Below are 23,664 nucleotides of genomic sequence, written 5' to 3'. Positions count from 1 at the left end.
CTTAACAGACATCCAGCATCTTGTACAAAGACATTTACATTAAAACTTCAGTGAATTGAAGACTTCAGCCAAACCCCTCCCTCCTTATTTTGTGCTTTACCTAAGAAAGCAGATGGCAGGAAATTGATAAGGGGTTTTGCTCTTTTTTAAGGTAAGTATACATTCTAACTAAACCCTGAGAATCAAACTCCCACTTCTTACATAATGTCTGATTTACAAAGCCCTTTCCACAGAGTCCCTAAAGATGAGGCATTGATGCCCAGTGTCCAGCCCTTTCTGCCCCTCACTGCTTTGCTTCTGGTCCTGTCCACATCACAGAGCTCCTAGAGGACGGGCTGTCTCTTGTACTGGATCTCCAGTACCTAGTACAGGGTAGGGTACACAGGAGGCCCTTCCTACATCCTTGCTCATTAGTGTTCCCCCATTTTCCGCTCAGAAGAATTAAGGAACTTGCCCATAGCCACACAGCAGCCAGTTGTGTCTGGGGTTTGAACTAAAGATTCCTAAGCTGAGTGGCCTAGAGTGGGGAATGTCAGAGCCTAAAGGGACCCTAGGAGTCATCTCTCATCCCCTTATTTAACAGATAAGGAAACTGAGGGTGAGGAAATTACTTGTCCACAGCTGTTTAGAGGCAGGTCACCCAACTCCATCCCACCACATTCTTCATCTGCCAATACTATAAAGACTATTGCTAAAAATAAAGCTGTTATAAAAGCAGTCATCAAAGATTGCATTTTCTTGAGAATACGTCCTTTACTAAAGTGCAAAAGTGGATGGATAGCTTTGGAAAAATTTCTAATGAGTTGAAAACAGAAACGGGGACCATTCCAGTTCCTTGTGGTTTTATGGCAGTGTTTTCCTTCCTAAAACTTTTGTGTCTGCCATAGAAGCAGTGTAGTAGAGTGAATAAGGTCCAGGAAACATGGATTCAGGTCCACCCTCTGATCCTTACTACATGTCTGACAGTGGGAAAGTCTCAACATCCATGTGATCCTGACAGTTCCCTGGGACCTATCTGCTAGACTGGCTCTCAGTTATTGGAGGGAGTTCATACCTGAGCTCCTCAGACTGACAAATCACTGATCCCACTAATATGTATACCCATTATCAACTGTACATAGGTAGGTGAGTTCAGAACAGCTTGGGCAAAGGGGAGGTATATTATACATGCTAGACAGAACCAGGAGAGAGGCTGAATAGTGTCTTATTTTTAAGGAGCCTTAACTCCAAAATGACATCTTCCGCTTTGAGTATTTCAGTTACCAGGTTCCTGTTAAACGTCCTTGTCCATAAAGGTCATATTCTCTGAAAAGTACATATTCTTTCAGTCGATTAGGTAGTGGCAGAAATGACATGAAGACAGGACATCGGAGACGTAAGCGGCCCATGCATTTCCGAATCTTTAGACGACAAAGATGTTTTAGGGAACGAGGGTTTGCTAAAATGAAAAAAAAAAAAAAAGGAAAATTTTCCCAAAATTAGTTGCTTTATCTTTTTTTTTTTTAAGCAATTGGGGTTAAGTAACTTGCTCAAGGCTACACGGCCAGTTATTTCTGGGTGTGGTGCTAAATGTCTGAGCCTGGATTCGATCCCAGGTCATCCCAACACTGGAGCCAGTGCTCTTACTCACTGAGCCACCTGGCCGCCCCTAAGTAATTGGGGTTAAGTAAGTTGCTCAAGGTTACACGGCCAGGTGTTTCTGGGTGGGTGCTAAGTGTCTGAGCCCGGATTCGATCCCAGGTCATCCCGACTCTGGGGCTGGTGCTCTTACTGTGCTACCTGGCTGCCCCCAGTTGCTTTATCTTTAGATAAATGTAGGGTTCAGTTAGCAAAGAAATAAGAATGTCCTAACAATACAAAGTTTTTCCTCTTTTAAACTGACTTCTAAATGAAATCATTTATTAGGGGAGAATGGTGTTTTTTATTTCTCATTTCTGCCCACCCTAGTCAAGACTTCTTTAGTTTGATGAGATCAGGAATGTAAGGCCCAGTAAGTAGTTGTGTCATATGAGAACTGAAAGCGGCACCTTCCTGTAATGGTTTTCAGCCATATTTCCTAAGGACTTTACAGTAAAAGCCTGACCGACTAAGTCCTTAAGATCACCAAGAAGAATGAGAAGACAAGATGGCATCTAGGAGCAAAGAGATGGGAGAGGGTTCCCTGGGACTCCAAAGTTTGAATTTGGAGAGACTGGTCAGTATCAGTCTCTTATGTTCTCCACCCAATGAATTACTGCAATTATTCATGTTGCACACTTCCCAGGATGTTTCCAGATATGGACAATTGCTGTGACCCCAGAATTGAACCATAATTTATATAGAAGGGGAAGAAATACTACTCAGAAAACCCTAATAATGTTACTTTGGGGTCCAGAGGGAAATTACACTAATAACAAACCAGAAATTGATTTTTTTTCTTTTCTGCACATCAAATTTTCAATCAGGGAGATGGGTGGTTCTTTTATTAAGGGGGGAGGGGGGAGAGAGGTGCCATCAATATTTTGGCTGAGAAGCCCTGGTACTTACTCAGTACCGAATTGATTTCTGACCATGATGCCTGTTCTTGGAGTACTGTTCTTAGCTTGGAGCAGATCTGAACTCTGTCAACATAATCGAGCATCACCTGAATGACCTTCCCCGAGAGGTGTTGCAGCCAGGGCAGAGTGATCACCTCGCAGAACTGAGGGAGAGAACAGCCTCAGAGTTGGTAATCAGCACTGTCCTACAGGAGAGATTGCACAGTACTCAGGAGTCCAGAGAGCTGGGCTCTCATCCCCAGATGGGCCTCTGCGATCCTAGGCAAGGCATTTTAGCCCTCAAGGCCCAAATTACAACATGTATAAAAGGCATTGTACTAGATATTCTAAAGTCCCTGTCACCACCACAATTATAGGAAATATTTCATGAACGTTTACTGTTTGCGCCATTTCTGTCCTAAGACATCATCTTCATACAGGAGCATCACCATTCATAGGGAATCCCTCTTCAAGGTGGACTCTGTTGGGTCGCTTCCACACAATGGCATATGTCTCTAGTGAGCATGTGTCACCTTGCTTATACTTTGCCTGATGTTCATCTTTTAATGAGAAGGATTTCAAATGAAGTTTTCTCTATTTTTTATCTTTCAAGGAATCTTAAGTAATTTTGATGGATGGAAGCCACCTTTTTGGAAAAGAGTCATTAAGGTAGCATTTTTTTTCTACCAAGTCATTGGAGGAGGCATTCAAAACAGTGAGATCACAGATCCATTTAGACTATCAGTAGGACTCACTTTTCATCTCAAGTGGGTTAGGTGTTAGTGACATGAGGTGAGAGGAGCTGATCTCTCTTGGCCCTGCCCACACATTTCTGGATTGCTAAGGGACAAGCCTGTGGCCACACCATGGGAGATGAGGAACCGACCCTATACACACTTTGTATTCTGATGAATTTTGTTCAAGCTATCATTGAGCCCAAAGTTAGCTGAAGAGCTCAGGAGCATGGCTTCTTCAGCAGTCAGCATGCACTGGCTCTGTCTTCCACGAAGGGCAGTCTGTCCCAGCCGGTGAGATACTGTAAACTGACATCCAGCACCAGTCTTTGGGGAGCCCACGAATCAGCCAACAACACGACTTTAATTTATCAGCTCTGTCATTTTATACTCTTCCAGAGGTGCTGTCTCTGAATATCTCCATCTCCACTATCAATTTCTTCATGTTTTAAATGTTGGAGAGTCAAGAGACTATCTTTGAACTTGCCTCTAAGTCTATGCCTTAAGGTCTTTGAGCATTAGATTGGATGAAGAAGTAAAAGAAGGCACTGGCTCAGGCCATAACCAGCTTGTCATACACTGTATGGCAATTCACAACCTATGGTGTGGCCTAAAGCTGGAATCTGGATAGAACAAAATGTGTGTGTAGTCTCACATGTGTGGATATAAATGTGTATATATTACATTACTACTAAATAGCAAACATCACATGTGTGTGACACTTCACATGTGAGATTTTAAGTAAAGGTAAAGTCACATGGCAGAACTCTTGGATGACCTAATCATTCATTGGAGCTACAGTGCTGCTCTCCAAGATGGCACCTCTCCAAAGGCAATGATGTTTCACTACACTCTCAATGTGAATTTCTGTTTCTTCAACAAGGAGTAGACTTTCCATGCCTGCCTGTGATGGCCATTTGTTTCCAACTAAACGGTAAGAAGATCTATACACACAAATCTACACAAAAGTCGCGTCACTCATGCCAAGTCCTTACCAGTGTGTCTCGAATGACAGTCGAGGTCCAGCCTTCAAAAGTGTAGCGGGAATGAACTTTGTCTCCGTGGGGACAGTCGAAACACCTCTCTGTGTCATACCCATAGTTGAGCAGCAGCCTTAGCATGGTCTCATCTTTGAGTGTGTACTGCAGAGCTGATGGGAAATGCAGAGGATTCACTCTACAGACATAATTGACATTGGCTCCATGCCGGAGGAGCAGGCTTACCAGCTCGTAGTTACCCATCCTGAGGGCTATCTGGAGACAGTTGACTGGGTCTTGGTTGGGCAACGCCCCGGCATTCAGGAGCAGCTTGACTGAGGAGATGTCGCCATTTGACACAGCAAAATACAGGACTGACTTTCTTTGGTCATCATAGTGTTTGCGAATTTTCTGATCAAGCATGAAGTTAGCATCAAACCCCACTCGGAGGAGAAACTCAATGCATTGTGAGTGGGCTCCAGCTGCTGCACAGTGAAGGGGGCTGATCCCACTCCTCTTAATGGCGACTGAGTCAGTCGCAGGGACCAAAATCTTTAATGCTCTAGAAACAGAAAAAAAAATCCCAATCACATCTCAGAATATTCTCCAACTTCAGTATCAATCCAAGTGGTCCCTTTGGACAGCTAGGTGGTACAGCAGATAGAGTTCTAGGCCTGGAGTCAGGAAGACCTGAGTTCAAATCTAGCCTCAGACACTAGCTATGTGACCCTGGTCAAGTCACTTCACCCTATTTGCCTCAAGTTTCCTCATCTGTAAAATGAGCTGGAGAAGGAAATGGCCAACCACTCCAGTATCTGCCAAGAAAACCTCAAACAGGGTCATAGAGAGTTGGACACAACTGAATAACAAAAAGACAGTCCATTACCACCAGAATGCTGCTCATCTTCCAGGTTCCTTTTCAGAGGCAAGAATCTGTGCTGATAAGTCTCATTCTTGTGGGTGCTGTTCTTCAGGTGAATGAGTTCACAGCATCTTTCTTTGAACATGCCTGACTCAGGTCTTAAAATTATCATGTGTACCACCTCACATTGACGGACAGCAGAATCTGTTCCACCTCAGAGCTAAGGGGAAATCCAGCGTCATCCTGTAGAGTCTCCTGGCCATGGACTGGAGTTGTCTTCTCCTACCTAACACAGACCCTTTCACTTTCGCCTTCCCCTGCCTCAACATTCCATTCACAAGGCCCAACTTCTGCCATCAGTGGTGACTGAACCAAGTGTAATCATCCTTAGTGCATACATACATCCCTTCCTCTTGGCCATTATCACCACTCACGGAGCCTCATCCTGCATCTGGGTTCACCAACAGTCATCCTTGTTCAATGGGGTATAAACAGGCACAGCTTATCTATGCCGGGGCCCGTGCTCCTTTCGAATTACAGATTGCCTTCAGCTTTGAAAATCACTCTCATCAATCAATCAATCAACCAAGAAGCACCTACTCTGTGCCCCTCTCCTTAACTCACTTTCTGGATTTCTCCTCTTCCTCACCAATCACCTTACCACCCTGGATAAGACCTCTGCCCTGAAACCCCTCTCTCCCAATCAATGACTGCCTTGCCTAGACCATTATTTCAGAAATGTCCCAGCCAGGTTTCCCCTTACTCCCACCTTGACTCGCTCTCTGGACTTCTCTTCCTCATTAGGCATGTTACCCCTGTACGGCTCTCCCTCCCCTTTATGTTGTTTTTCCCCATTAGAATATCTTATTCGCTTGTATTTGTATCTGAAGAGCTTCATCCAGGACCTAGTACATACTAAGAACTCAATAAATGTTTTCTCTATCTACATACCAGGCTCTGGGTCCTCTGAGACAAAGGGCCAATGGGATTGTGTATTTGCATCCATTTTCCTCAAATTCATATGCTAAATTTTTTTTTAAAAGCAATTGGGGTTAAGTAACTTGCTCAAGGTTACATGGCCAGTTTTGTGTGTGGGTGGGTGGGTGTGAAGTATCTGGGGCCAGTGCTCTTACTCACTGCACCACCTGGCTACCCCCATATGCTGAATTATTAACTGGTGAGGACAAATACCCACCCCTGGCAAGTTCTATCAAACCTGGCACTTGTCAGAATAAAGATCAGTTAGTGTCTGTTTCCAAATACAAATTTTGGAACTTTTCAATGGCAGCCCACTTCAAGGCCAAGAACAGTAGCTTGCAGATGAGATAATGGCACCCATGATTAATGAATCCCCTATTGGAAAATAAACTAGGCTCTGGTCACCATCTCTCTCCTGACACAAGACTGCACCCAAACCCTCTAAGAGAGCATCAGGGTACACAAAAGGCTTGTTTTAATCAACTTAAAGCATGGCTAGTGCATGTGTATATGACAGTATATTGTGTGTGTGTATATATATATATATACACATATATATATGTGACAGTATATTGTATATAAAGTATATGACAGCAATTAGTTCCTTCAAGGTCTGGTCCCATGTCTCAGAAGGGTGCAAGTGCATCAAGTTGGAAAGGTTTCTCCTGTCTGGAATGTTGTTTGATTTTCCCTTCTGTCCAATGCGTGTGGCCTCTGCCAGTCATTTATCCAGGGAAATAATCATCAAGGGACTTCACACCAAAGGCATCATTTTTGTAAATCTCTGATAATCACCAAATCATGGAAACATGTTTACTTCATGATAAGTCTTTGGCCACAACCAGGTACCGAGCATTTCTGCCTTTGAGGGTCCATATTTGCATTGACTTATTATGTGACCCTCATATTTAATTGATGCACAAGCAATATGGATATTTGTCGACCAACAGGTTTAAGCAAGGGAACAGCTTTATTAGGTACCTACTCGGTGCCAGTCATGCTTTAAAAATTCTCATTTCATCCTCACGATAACCCTGGAAAGTAGATGTAATTGACCCATTTTATAGATAAGGAAACAAGTGATATGGCCACGGTGAATTAAGTGTTTGATGCTGGACTTGAACTCGGGTCTTTCTGACTCTAGCTCCCAACATTCTACCCACTGCACCACCTAACTACCAGCCTTAAACCAGCCAACTGTAAAATCTTCAACAGTTTCTCATTGGTCTCTTCCAGCATTTTCCTACTCAAAGTGAGATCACCTAGAGTAGACTAAAATCTATAGAGGACCTTGCCTCCCACCACTTTGTCTAGAAGTTGCTGAGAAGTCTCAGGGGTCCCAGAAATCTACAGAGACATGCTCAAATCAGGAGAATTCCATCAGATTCTTCTGGTAAAGGTATGTCAGTCTAGGCCCCTGTGGTTCCACTTGCCATCCCTGTGATTTTCCAAACCCTGGCTGGCTATCCATTACTCCCCTATGTGTTTTGGCTCTCCCATTATAATGCCAGTTCTTTGGGGACAAGGATGTCTTCACTTTTATATTTGAATCCCCAGTGTGGAGTACAGTCTTAGGCACATAGTAAACACTGGGTTTTTTTTTCATTTATTTGTAGCAGCCTCTGTGGGCTCGCTCTCCCCACTTATGCTGCCCTAATAGGTTGGGTCCACAGAGGATAATGACTACTTGTACGGCAACCTTAACAGATCCAGGGTTTCCTGGTTCTATACATGTTCACAAACCCCCATCTGAGATGCTTCCTAGCAATTCTCAGTCAGTGTTAATTTGCTTTTAGAAAGGGATATTTGGTACAAAACATTCTTCCCCAAAAATCTGTGAAGCTGTCCCACAAGAACATATAGAGTCCAGGGGAAAGTGGGTTCAGGCTTGCAGATCTCATGTGGCTTTAGGGTAAAGAACTGTTCGGAATTTTCCCTCTGTGGAATTCTTACAAGGATTCCCTGAGGTATAGCTCCCTCCTAGGCACCCAGGTCCTCAACTTTTCACTGTCACTCACCTCACTACATCCAGTCAGATGCCAAATTTTGCCAATTCTACCACCTCTGCAGTTCATCCTTCTTTGGGAATCTGGGTGAGAATTTCATGAAGGAAAGAAAGCCTGGGGCTACAAATGCAATTCCTTTAGTCACTATCAAAGTTCAAAAACTGATTATAGAGTAATTAATGTATAGCTCAAGATGGCAATTATGTTGGATTTTCATAAGAAACAGAGCAATGCTCTTAAAAATTAAGTAATTACCCTCTTGAGTGCTGTGTTTTTTTAAGTTTGTGGCATTTCTACTTTTGAAGTTACTAAAATTGAAAGCTGCACCAAATCTTCTGGGTCACCCTATTTTTTGGTTTTAACTTATCTGGACTCATGCTGCTTTTCCCTAATAGAATGTAGGCTCCTGGAAGACAAGAATAGTTTGTTTTTGGTTTGTTTGTTTTTTTTAATTTCTGGTACCTGGTAAATAATAGGCCCTTAATAAATATTTGTTGAATTGAACTAGACTTAATATGATTGAATCAAATCACACTGAATTGAATCAAACTAATTGAACTGGAAACCATCATTGCAAAGCATACTCTTTGGATTTTTAATGATATTAATAATATTTGGACTTACAATAAATGGCCTCGATCAGCAGCTACATGAATAGGCAAGTGGCCTGAACTCTTGGGGACATTAGCATCAGCTCCGTGTTCCAGCAGGAGAGTCAGAGAGTCAGGATTTCCTCCAGCAGCAGCCTCAAGGAGAATGGATGAAGCATCTGAAGCCTGTGAGCGAACATTGGCCCCTGGGAGGACAAATAAAGTTTGGGGTTTTTTGGTGCAGAACCCCAAGAGTCTTTTTGCAGGTCCTCCCCCCAATTATTTATCTTCATTACAAGTGAACATCTACCATGTATAGATACTATGAAATTCTAAAAGTACATTCATTTTTTTAAAAAAATTTGAGTTCCAAATTCTTTCCTCCTGTCTCCCAACTACCCATTGAAAAGGCAAACAATAATGACACCCATTCTACATGTGAGACTATGCAAAATATATTTCCATATTAGTCATGGCACAAAACAAATAAATGGATAAATGAATGAACCAAAAATAAATAAATGGAAAGCAAGAAACATAAAGAAAATAAAAAAAATTTTTTTTTGCCTTTTGGAGGGCAGTTGGGATTAATAACTTGCCCAAGGTTATGCGGCTAGTTTTTTTGTGTTGGAACCAAACTCGGGTCCTCCTGACTCTGGGGCGGGTGCTTTACTCACTGCCCCACCTAGCTGCCCCAAGAAAACTTTTTTTTGAAAGTATGCTTCAATTTGCTTCCAGAGTTCATCAATTCTCTCTGGAGGTGAATGGCATTTTTCATCATGGATCCTTTGGAACTGTTTTGATCAGAGGAGCTAAGTCTTTCACATTTGATCATCCTTAAAATATTACTGTTACTGTATATAATGTTCTGGCTCTGCTCCCTTCACTTTGCATCAGTTCATATAAGTCTTCCCAGGTTCTTCTGAAGTCGTCATTTCTTATAGCACTATAGTATTCCATCACAATCTTGTATTACAATTTGTTCAAACATTCCCCAATTGATGGACATCCCCACAATATCCAATTCTTTGCTACCACTAAAGAGCTGCTATAAATATTTTTGTGTGAATAGGACCATTTCCTTTTTCCTTTGATTGCTTTGGGATACAGAACTAGTAATGGTATTGCTGGGTCAAAGGGTATGCCTGGAGATTTATAGCCCTTTGGGCATAGTTATAAATTGTCCTCCAGAATGGTTGGACTAGTTTACAATCCCAAGAGTGCATTATTGTCCCTGTTTTTCCATAGCCTCTCCAGCATTTGTCATTCTCCTGTCATATTAGCCAATCTGATAAGTGTGATATGGTACCTTAAGAGTCGTTTTAATTCGCATTTCTCTAATCAGTAGTAACTTGGAACATTTTCATTTGATTGTTGATAGCTTTGATTTCTACTTCTAAAAACTACCTTTCTTATCTTTGACCATTTATCAATTGGGAAATGGCTTTTATTTTTATAAATTTGTTCCATTACACAAGAAAGCTTAAGAACTCCTGATCTAATCCAGTCCTATTACTTTATATATAAGGAACTGAAGGCCCATAGAGATAAGGTGACTTCGTCAGGGTCACACAAGGTACATCTGAGATCTTAGCCTATATTATCTGATCAAATCCAATGCTCCTTTTATCATACTTCTTTGAGTCATATATATATAGTAGGCAATTTAATTTGAAATGAATTAGGTCTCAGCTCCCTCATCTTTGAGATAATGAAACAGATTATGAAAAGACCACTGAACTGGGAGTCAAAAGATCTGGGTTCAAATCCTACCTCTCCTACTATATGACTTTGATTCACTTAACCTCAACACTTAAGCCTCAGTTTCCTCATCTGTAAAACTGAGGGCTTGATCTCCATGAACTCTAAGGCTTTTCAGATTTAAAAACTGAGGAAATCACATTAGAAATAAGGTGCCTGGGGCGGTCAGGTAGCACAGCGAGTAAGAGCACCGGCTCCAGTGTTGAGAAGACCTGGAGATCGAATCCCGGGCTCCGACACTTAGCACCCACCCAGAAACACCTGGCCGTGTAACCTTGAGCAAGTTACTTAACCCCAATTGCTTAGGGGCGGCCAGGTGGCTCAGCGAGTAAGAGCACTGGCTCCAGTGTCGGGATGACCTGGATCAAATCCAGGCTCAGATACTCAGCACCACACCCAGAAATAATAACTGGCCGTGTAACCTTGAGCAAGTTACTTAACCCCAATTGCTTAAAAAAAAAAAAAGAAAGAAGGTGCCTTCTAGGCCTCAAATTCTGTTATTCTATGACCTGTTCTTAGAAGGATGAGGAAGATTTAAATAAGGAGGAAGGTTGGAGGAAGATCTGGGACATGAGCAAGTACCAGTGAAAACCCAAAGCAAAACAGTAAGTCCCCAGCAGGAGACTGTAACCTCAGTGAAACACCAGGACTCTCTTCATGCCCGCATTCACGCCGTGACATAAGGCACCTTCTGTGCACACAAAGTAATCCTCTTCCGCTATTTTTTAAGTGCCTTTCCTCAGGTATTTACTAAGGGAATGACCGCAGAGAAGCCCTAGTTGCTCCATCTTTAAATGGGCATGTTAGCCGATCAGCAGGTATTGATGAAGTGCCTACCAGCATCTGCAGGCCTGCTTTCTAAACACTGAGAACACAGCTACCAGAGGTGGGCAGTCCCTTCCCATTCGCTGGCCCAGGAGATGGTAGTTCAGGTGGTGATAACTAGGAGACACCAGGCAGCATGGATACAGTGCTGAGCTAGGAACCAGGAGGACACACTGGCTGCATCGCTGTGGGCAAATCACTTAATGATGGCTCCGTGCCTCAATTCCCCCCTCTGTGAAAGGAGGTTAGACTTAATGTTCCTCCTAACTTCCTTTCAGCCCTAAATCTATGATGATTGAATGCAGGCCTGCTGACTAAATGACCATGGATGGGAAAATCATTTTATCCCTGTAGGCCTCAGGGGACTCTAGGATCTCTCTACCAAATCAAAGAGAGGTTGAGATAGGCTTTGGTGGAGGGAATCACCACACCCAGAATGGCTAACCCTTTTGTAGTAAGAGTTCCATAACTTCCGTGTGCCCGCCCTGGGCAGCGAGAGCGAGCGGCGTGAATCCATAGGTGCTCTGGGGGTCAGGATCAGCCCCCGAACGCAGCAGGAGGTCTGCCAGGTCCTTCCTGCCCAGCCGGGCAGCCTCGTGCAACGCGGTCCTGTTGTTGGCACAGCGCAGATTTGCTTTGGCTCCAAAGGTGATCAGCAAGGATGCCATGTCATAGGAGTGGTGTTTGACAGCTAGGAGAGCATGGGAGAAAGAGACAGTCATCCTTCTGAACAGAAGCTAAGGGCCCCTTCAGCTATGTCAGGGTCCTGCTCTGTGTTGAAAATCAAATACAGAACTAAGTCACTCCTTTGCAAAATACTCTTTTCCAGATACTTAGAGGTAGCTGGCGGTGTGGTGGACAGAGCATTGGGCCTACAGGCAGGAAGACCCAAGTTCAAATCTGGCCTCAGACACTTACAAGCTGTGTGACTCTGGGCAAGTCACTTAACCTCTTTGTCTCAGGTTCCACACCTGTAAAGTGGGAATAATAATTCACAAGGAGATGATCAAAGGAGATAATACTTACAGAAAGCTTTTAGCCCAGTGCCTGGCACATAGTAGGTCGTATACAAGTGCTTACTACCCCCATTCCAAACAATTCTACTCAAGGAATTGAGGAATGAAAGTGGAGTATAAGCTCTAGAAGGTCCTGAGCTAGTAAGACGCAAACTATGGTCGAGGTGTTGGACTGTGCATCCATCCAAGGACCAGCTGAACTAAATTTGGAAATTCTCCTCTCTGGAAGGTTGTTGCCCAAGTTCAAGAGCTTTAACTAAGGTAGGGCTCAGGGATGGAAAATTTAGCCAGCACTGAGAGCACCATCCAGGAATCCCTCCTTATCCCTCCTTTACTCTTTGTCTGTCACCACCTCCTGGTAGTCATAGGTTTGTTCCCACTTCACCCTGCAGCTTGGAAATTTAGAGGGCAAATTTAGGGGCACTGCCCTGACCCTCCTCCCCTGCCCATGTAGACTTGGCCTCATACCAGGGCATGCCTCTTATATAACCCTCCTTGAGTGTCCCAGGATACACTTCTCCTGATAGCCACACCCCAGGTAAGCCTCCCATCTCCTCTCCCTCCGCCATATTTATACTGCTCACTAAGCACAGTTCTCTTCAGTTAGTGGTGGCTATGGAGGAGCCATGATTAGTGCCAGAGGGAGACCATATCAACCCTAATGAACATCATGACTCTTTGAAAGATTCAGAGTATTTGTTAAATAATGTGTACTAACAGAAAAGAAGCTCCTTGAGGATAGGGACTTCCATCTTTGTCTTTGTACCCCAACCCATAGTAATTGCTTAATAAATGCTTACTAATTAATAGGGGGCACAGAATGTGGTGTGGGAATATGATGGTCATGGGGAGCTGTTGTATGTGGGAGTGAGAACGTTAGGGAGGGCATAGAAGTTACAAGCACCTATGTGCCAAGCAGTGTGCCTTAGCACTGGGGATATTAAAAAAGCAAAAGCCAGTCCTGCCCTCAAGGACCTTACAATCTAATTGGGGAAACAATACACAAACAACCAGGTGTGCATAGTGTAAAGGGGAGGTAATATCAGAGCAAGGCACTAGCAGTAGGGGAAAGCCCACAAGGACCAGAGTAACAGAACTCTCCTCCAGGACAATAAGGAAAGGGCTGTCCCAGCCCCTGAGCTTTGGTTCTCAGGTAGCCAGTAGAGACTTGTTTCTATCCCCAAAGCCCCTCTTCTAAAATCAGTCAAAATCCTTCACCAGCATCAACAATTTTCACCCCAATTCCCCGTTCAGCTCTGCGGAGCCTCTGAGTTCGGTCATCCCTCATCTAAGGAAGGAAGTTGGCATTTACCCACGAGTAAAGGAGAATGGCCTTCTTCATTCTGAGTGTTGGGGTCACAGTCATTGAGGAGGAGAAAGTTGGTGTTTTCCAGGAGGCATTTGTCTACTGCCAAAAAGAGCGGAGTCTCGCCTTTCCGAGTAGTTTGCTCCCATAGTCTGGGTTGGGAACCTGAAAGACCCCATTGGATAAAGAGGTGAAGTAACAGAGAGACTCCCCAGGGGCAGGGAGGGAGAAGCTGAGGGAGCAGCTACCTTTCAGAGTGAGTTCCAAGATGTGTTTGTTTAATTGGGCTGCTGCATGGTGTAAAGGGAGCCAGCCTGTCTGATCCGTCTCCTCAAAGGCCGAAAAGTGCACAGACAGCTTTGAGAGAACATCTTCCTCACCTGTAAAGGACAAGCTCACCTTTGGCATGCAGGGCCATGACTCATACTCCCTCCCCTGGGGCAGACAGCCCACAAACCCTTGCTGCCCATTGCCCATGGGTCCTGTTAGACCCATCTATCTGGGACCCATCTCATTCCATCTACTGGAACAAACTCCTTCCTCTGCATTTCATTTGACTTAGAATCCCCCATCGTGCCTTAAACACAGCAAGTAGCTGACAAATGTTGGGTGAATGGATTTGTTGAATGACAGTTCACTGAGTTAGCCAATTGTCTTCCATCCACAAGGTGCATGAGGTGAAAAAATGGAGTTTGAATTTCAGTCCATGGAAGGTCCAACAAGCAGCAGAAAGGCTTTGGAGTCAAATGATCTGGTCTCAAAGATCTGTCTTTCTTTTCATCTCCCTTAGCACAGTGCCTGGAATGCAGCAGGTGCTCAATTAATGCTTATTGCCTGGCTGAATCTACTTACTACCTCTCTGACCTCAGGCTTGTCACAACCTCTCTGAGCCCCATTTCTTCATCTGCAAAATGAGAGGCTCGGACTAGATTACATACTAGATTTCAGCTCTAAAAATAGCCCATGTTTGCCTAATGCTTTTGAGGCATTCTATGTGCCTGGATGCTTAATTTATCTTCCTTCCCACCATCTTGCTTTGGGAAGTAGTTGTCCCAAAGAGAAAGAAAGTTCCTTAAGTTATTATAATCATATCTTGCCATAAACCCTTGAGGGTAGACTTAGGGTACTTAACTGCTTTGATTGCTTCAACAATCTTCTTATATTCTGGACTCAAGAAAGGATGGAGACTGTAAGGAAATTTTTAAAAAGAAAGAAATTGTTACTCTAATGATGGGGGAGGCAAGAGGTGAAAACAGGTTTTTTAACATCAAACAAGAGAAGAAATGAAGAGATTAGGGATCTAGGAGAAATCTAGGACTAAACAATTACTAGGAACTAACACGATAAGGCTTGGAGCAAAACACACACAAGTAAAGACTAAAATGCACACACTGGTGTGTAGTGACCATTTACATCTATGGTGTCAATGGTTTTAAACAAGAATAATGAATGGAAAATACAAGTCAGAAGCTACCAAATAGATGGTGCAGTGAGGGGCTGGAGAAGAATGGTAATGTACATGGAATCAAAAGGTCTGTCTTAGCTCTGACACACACTGGCTTCATGACCTTGGGCAAGTCACTCAACATCTCTGAGCTTTTCTTTTTATTAATCTGTGAAAGAGGAATAATCATAGAGGTACTACCTATTCCCAGAGGGTTACTTAAAAAGCTGCTCTGTTATGTCATAGAGGATAGGGACTGACCTGAGCTTTCACTAGTTTAAGGAACTCCCTCCACCAATCCTCATTTTCACCTTCATCAAAAATCTTAGAGCAGGGGTTCTGAACCTGGAGTCTGTGAACTTCAAAATAAAATATTTTGATGACTGCATTTCAATTTCATAGTCACTTTGTAATTATGGCGCCTAATACATACGAGGTACTTCCTGACTAATTCTATATACTTTATTTTCGGCATTTTAAAACATGATTCTGAGAAGATTCTAAACTTCCAGAGGGGTCCAGGACACATAAAAAGAGTAAGAAATCCTGCCTTAGAGGGTTTCCTCAAGTATTGGAACACTGTGTGACTTGCCTGGGGTCCTATAGAGAAGGGGTTGGTGCCCTGCTCTTCCTGGCTTCGAGGTTAATTCTCCATTCCATCATGCTGCCCCTCACAAGCCAGAGTGCTTTATAAATATGAACTGTCACAAATATTGTCATAAATAACACAGTCGACGTGTCTCCAGTGATACCAGCGCCATACCTCCCATTGTGCTCTCCATGCTGTATGGTCTCTGGCTTGTCTCTACCCTGTAAACTCTGCTCAATGACCAATTGGATGGCAAAGTCATCATCCAAATCTCCATCGGTGCTGTAATTATTCATGTGATGTGTTTATTGCTGCAAATCCCAATCTAAGCGATGCTTCACTTGTTTTATTTTTTTCCTCAGTTGTGAACTCCAAATTACAGCTGCATTTGAGATAATTACCACAGCGGCACAACTGATCGCTGAAAAAAACACTGGGGAAAAAATAGTTTTTAAACTTCATTTAAAAAGACCAGATCCTGAGAGGTTTACACATTGTTTTCTGAATTAGTTATTTCCTAGTTTTAAATGAGCATTTCAGCAGAGAATTGGGGGACATTTAATGGTCATTAAATGAACATGATCATTGGGAGAATCACAGACTATCAGAGCTAGAAAAGATCTCAGTGGCCATGTGGTCCAGGCAACACCTGAACAAGGGTCCCCATTATAATATCCCAGATGAGTGGTTCTGATTGGACGAGCTCTGGTGACGGGAGCCTCCTACCTCCTGAGACACACCCCTCTCATTTTTGGACAACTCTGATCATCAGTAAGCTATTTGCCTATACACACACACACACACACATCCCATGCACTTACAGTTACAAAAAGTTATTGTTCCTTTCTGTTAGGGTCACTAGGAAATCTTTCTCCCTATGGAACTAGGACTGTACTCAAGAGTAGTCTCTTAAAGCACCGGTCCTGAAGTTAGGAGGACCTGAGTTCAAATCCGACCTCAGACATTTAACATTTACTAGCCATGTGACCTTGGGCAAGTTTCTTAACCCCAATTGCCCTCCAAAAAGAAAAAAAAAAGAGTAGTCTCTTAAAAAACAATGTGAATTTTTTTTTTAGCAAGAACCGGGCTGGGAACCTTATTCATTTTTCCATTCCTTCTCTTTCCTGTATTATAGCAGGAGAGAAAACAAAATTTAGTAACAAATTACAGTAGTTTGCTCCAAACTGAAATTGCATTGGGATGGACCTCTCCTACTCCCGATGTGGACATTCCCTCCACCAATGCCTATCAGTCATTCATCTGTAACCTTTAGTCTCAATAGATCTTCGTGAGGGCACCCTGAACTAAGTAACTTGTCCAGGGCTACACGGTTAGTATATGTCAGTCAGGCATTGAACCCATGCCTTCCTGCCTCTCTCTTCTGTACTAGACAACCTCTAGAGAAAGGGGGTAGGGAAGGAAGGGGACGAGCACATGTTAGTGAGACACTAAAAGCATTTAAACCCAATAATGAGGAACAGCGAGCAAATTTCTCTCAGTGCCTCTAGTATCCTCTCCCAGCATGTATTTCCTGTGCCCAGCTTGTTGAGAAGAAGTTGTATACTCCATTAGTAAATACACTTTTAAAACAAACCAGCATAGGAACACGTACACTTTCATGAGTGTAAAATCAGCCTCGCCTGTTCAAATCTGAGGCATTACAGGCAAGCCTGTGATTGTTTCCACTCTGCTCAGAAACAGAACTCACTCCAAACTCAAGCTTCAGCATTTTTACCTTTTCTTGCATCTGTTAAAACAGAACTGAAGTTGGAGATTTTAAGAGCGGGATCAGCCTGAAGATTTTCATTGACACCCAAGCAATCTCCCCTCTTCCACAATGCTGTGAATAGCCTTACTATAAATACTCAATCATAAGACAGCCTGGCATAGCCTGGCTTTTCACATGTGGGCTGGCTATGTTTGGAAACATGAGCTTCATGGATAGAGTCACAAAAGACAAATGGAAAGGATTGAATGTCTTAGCCTTTACTGGCTGAGGGGAGGTAAAAAAGGAAGCCCTTCTGGGAGAGGACTGGCCCCTCTACCCCTTTATGACCCTCCTTTCCCTTCTACTCCCGTGTCCAAAGCCAACCCAGAACTGTCAATGTCAGTGATACAGGCAACAAAATCCGGTTTGACCAGAGTTATCAGTGAGCCATCCTGAAGGTCCAGGACACTTTGGGTAGCTGCTTTATTTGGACTGTGGTGCTAACCTTAAGGTGTCCTGGGGAACATGCCTTTGAGATAAACAAAATGTTAAAATATATTCTGGGCTCCAAAATATTCATTGATTAAATATATATATATATATATATATATACATACACACATACATATATTAACAGCCCAACATTGTGAGGCTACACCAGATGATAAGAGCATTAATGATTACAAATAATCCACACAGCACCTTTCATATCAATACTAAATAGTAACTATTTCTCTTTTGGTCAGGAACCTGAGGGTCCTCCCATCCCAGCTGGATTTTTTTTTTCTTGATTAAAGGGGGAACTCCCTTGATTAACTTCTTAAAGAGGCCCATTCACTGAATGGACACCACCTCACTCTAAGTGAGAACCTGAAAAAGCCTTCACCTAAAAGGGCTAAGGCTTCCCGTTGCATCCTGGGCCATCTCCAGTCATCCTGATGAATATCAGGTCATTGGACCCAGATGGCTTGGTAGGAGATAGTGAGGCTGGTGACCCTGCACAGCCCTGCCTCACTCAAAGCCAAGTTAACTGCAAGTCCTGTCAAGTCCCCTCCGGAAACAAAAGACAAACACAGCAACCTTTTGTGGCTGTGAAAGAACGTGAGGAATCTGGAAGCCAACTTGGGGCCATGATCGCCAACCAGCTTTCCCGCCATCTTTGCACGCAGTCCTTCCTGGCTCCGGGGAGCAGATTCTTTGGTGCATGACGTCATTCATGAGAACAGACCCCAAAGTAGCTTCAGAGGGCTAGAAAAAAGGAATGGCTCCCTCCGTGAGTCTTTGTTATATGCATATGTGTGTATGTATGATGTGTGTATATGGAATAATATATGTATATAAAGGATTCATTGATATATAATACATTCTGTGGATACATGATATACATTATAATGTGTTATGCTTAATATGTTATATATACATATATGATGATACATATCTATATAATGCAGACTGACCTCACACAGGCAGCAGGCAGTCTCCAGAAGAAGGGCAGTTTGAGGCGTTTATCAGCAGGCAAGTCGCTCTAATTTGGAAAACCCCAACACAAGCGTTGGGTAGGATCTCTTGTTGCTATTGCTCACCCCTGTTTTCAAAGAGGACCAATGACATCACAGGGTGATGTCTTCACTTGCTCATGAATTGGATTTACGTGAGGCAGAAGTTGCACAAAGTCTTCCGCCCCTCTCTCTCTTCCTGAGCCATCAAAGTCCAGAGTCCAGACTAAAGTCGAGATGGGCAGTGATGGCCTGGGATACAGTGGATGGCCTTGGGGTCCTCGATGTCTGACCAAGCGCTCCACAGCTCCTGCTTCAGCCGCTTTCTTGGCTGTTGGAACAAATAGTTCTCATCCGCCCATTTCGCCAGGGGAAGTCTGCATGTGCTTGGGGTAGACAACCCCTAACTCATCAATGGGTCTGAGAACCACCTCGGGCTGAGCCCTTCTGCTGAGTCAGCTCATCATGGTGTGGCTGCTGTACTTGCTATGGTTTCCTGGAGCCACAGAGAGAGCTGAATGCCAGATGGGCACCGAAGGGAGGTGAGCAGCCCTCACACCAGATGTGCTTATCCCCCCTGAACGGCCTCGTGGACTTCTGGAACCATCCTGGCCTCCCTGGAGCATCTCTATAGCCAGACCAAGCTCTGCAGCGAGCTTTCAGGTTAGACAATTTTCCAGCCACATAAAGCTAGGTTCAACAATATCAATAAAGGAAAATATTTTCTCCACAATCCCTTCTTTTGAAGCTTAAAGCCCAGCATTCTCATATAAGTTAAAGCATAATTATGGAAGCAGAAATCTGGGCTGTGATTTCAAAGGAAGTTCCTTAAATAACCTGACTCAGTGTAGTCATCTCATCTAGCTAGAGCTTGATAGAATTCCTTCAAGAAGGGGTAGGGGCCAGACTGGAGACACTTCTCCCAATGTCTGACAGTCAGAGGGATCAAGTCAAGTCTATCTCAGGGGACTTAAATGTACACCAGGAAACAGGTACGGTGTGGCCACGAGTATCACAGAAATCACAGTTGCATGATTCCTTCGATGTCATAAAAGTTGAAAGAACTTAGTTTAATAGAGCCAAAATATCATACATCCCTTGAGGAAACAAACTTTGGTTAACAGACTCTATAGATAAACTAAGTCAGGTTACAGATTAAACCACACCTGGAGAGTTCACCTGACTGAGAGGGGAGATTTACATGTCACTAAAGTAACCAAGGAAGGGATAGTCAGGGAAATCTTCACACAGTTAGGTAGGAGAAAGACTAAGTCATTTGGGAAACTCAGACTTCCTTTTGGCTTCTACTTGAGGGATATCCCCTAACATTCCAGAAGTCAAGTTTTGATCAGGTGAGGTTACTATAAACAGAAGACTTTTAGTTGATCCGAAAGTCCCAGGAGGAATGGTCCTGATCCCCAAACAATAAAGAAAACAAATCTAAGCATAGCCCTCTTTCAGACTAACATAAAGACCATGGGGGGGGGGGGGTGACTAGGTGGTGCAGTGAATAGAGCACCAGCCCTGGAGTCAAGAGGACCTGAGTTCAAATCCAGCCCCAGACACTTAGCACTTACTAGCCATGTGACCTTGGACAAGTCACTTAACCCCAATTGCCCTGCCTTCCCCCCTGCAAAAAACATTTTTAAAGACCATGAAACACTAAAGCCAGAGGCAACACAGTAACAATCATCAATAATAAGTAACAGCAAGCCTCCCTGTTCCTGGTCACCCACTCTCAACGGTCAGATATTAGTCAACATATCCCATCTTGAGTCCCAGCTGTCACGTACTGATATGACACTGATGATCATTTTGATAGCCCCCTACTCAAATGAATCAGTAATTATTCAGCTTATTGTGGTTTGATGGATATCAGTGACTGTATTAGTGAATTAACCAGAACTGCCTTAAGTTAGTTATGTATGTTAGTGCTGTTAATTATGAATGATTAATCTACAATGTATTAATGAATATATTATATTGGATTATCAGTCAGATTCCTATTTTTGGTAAGAAATGTAAAAAGAATGCACACACATACACACACTCACTCTGTAACATGCTATAAGGTTCATTTGCCTCCTTACCCTTATCAATCACAGTCTACCCCCTAGTGACCTTTGATTCAAACCCCTAGCTTCCTTGGACCCTAAGTGGCTGTTCATCAAACACTAGGATCTTAAGATTTGTGGAAGGCCCTGAGACGTTGTTGAAAGGGTCTTATGTCCTTTGGAAAGTCCTTGTTGGGATGACCTAGAATTGATTACCTGTGGAAGATCCTCATCACCTGTGAAAGGCCTGTTGACAAAGTGGTTATGATTGGTGGACATTTCCCTTAACCAACCATAAGATTTCCCCACTTCTGGAATTGACCGGTCAGTGAATTGTAACACCTTCTGTTTTTAGTACTCTCCCAAAAGCAAAAAAGTAGCCAAAGGGAGGGGTCCCTGAACATGAGGAAGATCTTGGACCCAATTAATTGGACACCTCTGCACTTCCTAATAAATTGATTAATCATGCATGGAGTTCCCAGTGACTTTTGTAACATATTGGAATCTTCTGGCCCATAGGATGGCTAAACAATCTATCAGACAAAACTCACTCTTTACTATACACAACCTTTTAAATCCCCCACTTTGACTAGGAGAGGTCTATTACTTCAGGACTTCCCGACCCAAAGTCAGCCAAACAAAAGAACCCCAAGAAACCAAGGCTGATTTACAAAGTCTGTGCTACATTTTTTCCAACAGCAAGTTATTATCCATTGTGAAGCAGAAAATATCCAATTAAATACTTAATAGTTTTCAAACATTATGACCACGTTCTTCAACAACTCAATTCATAATCTAACAGCATCCAGATTAAAGGAAAAGTTAATTTGCTAATGATACAAAAGTGTCACCTTCTGGGCACCATTTTCAAGTTAATAGGATTTCTTGTACAATGGTTTCACAAGATTCACAATACAAGAAAAATTAGAAGTCTAACAACAACATGAGAGATATTATTTTTGAAAACCACAAAACTTATTTCCAGTCAAATAATATTAATCCAGTTGGACGTACTTCCAAACCCTCTTATATAGAAAATCACTTCATCTATCCATCAATTTGGCGTTCTGTAATAATTGCATTCAAAAAACCAGTACAGAGTAATTATATTTGATAAAAATAATAGCTAACATTAATAAAGCACTCACCATACACCGAGCACCGTGCTTATAAGCACTTTACAATTTTTATGTCATTTGATCCTTACAACCGTAGGAGGAAGGTGTTATCATTACCCCCATTTAGCAGTTAGGAAGACTGAGGCAAACAGAAGTGATACAACTTGCCCAGGGGTCACACAAAGTGGTAAGTTTCTGAGAATGGACTTGAACTCACATTTTCTTGATCCATGCAGTTTCCAAGCATATTGGCTTAATGATAAATATCAAATGCTAAATATTTTTCATGAAGTTCTCATTGAACACAATTATCCTAAGAGAAGAACCCATCTCACTTTAAATGAGACCACATAATAATTTCAGGACCAATTTCAACCAAATCAGATCTGTACTTACAACCACAGATGGTGACAATGAAAATATCCATTTTCCCAAGAGCTACCAGCACCTCAAATAATAGACCCACTGCTTTCCATTAGCTCACTTTCCAAGATTCCTCTCCTTCTTTCACAGCCCACGATGCTCTAAGGTCCTTCAAGGCATACGCCTGTGCTTGAAATGTATTTCTATAGTTTCCATTTGGTAAATGTTATAACTTGAATATAGAATACTATCTGAAATTGTCAACCATATGCCTTCTCCATAGTTCCTTATGTACTTATCTCAATGAGATAAAAAGCCTTCTCAAACCATTCCCAGACTCCAAACCCTTTCTTTCTAATCCTCCATCTATACAGTCAGTGAAAAAGGGCTCCAACTTTCCTTCAGGTTCCATTTATTCTCCTTTTATCTCTACTGGCTTAAAACTTCTCTCTTGGGAGGCTAGATGGCGCAATGAGTAAGAGCGCCAGCCCCAGAGTCGGGAGACCTGGGATCGAATCCAGGCTCAGATACTCAGATACCCAGAAATAACTGGCCGTGTAACCTTGAGCAAGTTAACAAAACACAACTTCTCTCTTATGAACCCATCTACCCACCCCCTAACTCTGATTAAAGCCTGTCGGCTTCAAGATCAACCTCGCTTCTTATATTCTGATCCCACACTTCATTTTACGTTAGCTGCTTTTCTTAAATAAACTCATCTTACTTCCCAATCATATCATCGTCTAACACTCCGCCAAATCTATCCTGCACACATTTCCTTATACAATACCAAATAATTGCTAAGCTTTTGCTTCTTGACTTGCATAGTCTATTTCAATTTAGTCACTAAATTACCTAGATTCAACCTTCTGTTGAATCATTTCAAACTAACTTCAATTTGGCTTTTTCTCTATTTGGTGAAATCTCACTCTACCAGAAAAAAAAAAATGCAAATATCACCCTCCAGGAAGGGGAGAGAGTAATAGAGACATGTGCCGTTTGCTTGTAATCTTAATCCTACCTGCAAACCTCCATAAATCCACTAAGACTTTTAGCACTTACAAATACTTTTCAACCTTTTTTTGGAAATTTAGAGTAAAAATAGTACATTTCAGTTACAAATTTAGTCTCTAGTTTATAATGGCATAAACTTATTTAAACCAAGAAAAAGATTTCTTTTTTTTTTTGTATCTCTGCAATCTCCAACTTGATCAGGCTTGCAAGGGCAGGGAAAAAGAACCTCCATTTTCCTTCATATCCCACTGAAAGTCTAATGCAAAGGGTCGGTGGAAGTGTTTCTGCTTAATATTACAGACAGCTG

The 23,664-nt window shown here is 42.7% G+C and overlaps 1 protein-coding gene across 1 annotated transcript; it reads right to left on the bottom strand.

Annotated features, from left to right (window-relative positions):
* Positions 1–85: 85 nt before the first annotated feature.
* On the bottom strand, positions 86–17,503 carry ASB14 (ankyrin repeat and SOCS box containing 14). The gene is made up of 10 exons (XM_069084278.1): positions 17,340–17,503; positions 15,779–16,037; positions 14,704–14,758; positions 13,820–13,970; positions 13,578–13,736; positions 11,695–11,940; positions 8,698–8,869; positions 4,246–4,789; positions 2,527–2,680; positions 86–1,438 (listed from the first exon to the last, which is right to left on the bottom strand). Exons 2-10 carry the CDS (start codon positions 15,898–15,900, stop codon positions 1,260–1,262), a joined length of 1,782 nt encoding a protein of 593 aa, XP_068940379.1. The 5' UTR covers positions 15,901–16,037; positions 17,340–17,503; the 3' UTR covers positions 86–1,259.
* Positions 17,504–23,664: the final 6,161 nt, after the last annotated feature.

The sequence above is a fragment of the Petaurus breviceps genome, unplaced genomic scaffold (assembly GCF_028583685.1).
Source record: "Petaurus breviceps papuanus isolate PSGF00001 unplaced genomic scaffold, PetGlider_PUasm1.0 174, whole genome shotgun sequence".
NCBI lineage: Eukaryota > Metazoa > Chordata > Mammalia > Diprotodontia > Petauridae > Petaurus > Petaurus breviceps.
Note: the sequence above shows the minus strand (reverse complement) of the source record. Positions and strands in the feature narration are given on the sequence as shown.

Bases quoted from the DNA above. Each gene is read 5' to 3' on its own strand.
- ASB14 (XM_069084278.1), bottom strand. From the start codon at position 15,900: ATGAATAATTACAGCACCGATGGAGATTTGGATGATGACTTTGCCATC. The intron at 13,971-14,703 runs GTTAAGTACCCT...TGCATGCCAAAG, and splicing joins TTGTTGAAGCAATCAAAGCA to GTGAGCTTGTCCTTTACAGG. The intron at 11,941-13,577 runs GTAAATGCCAAC...ATGCTCTCCTAG, and splicing joins CCATTCTCCTTTACTCGTGG to CTGTCAAACACCACTCCTAT.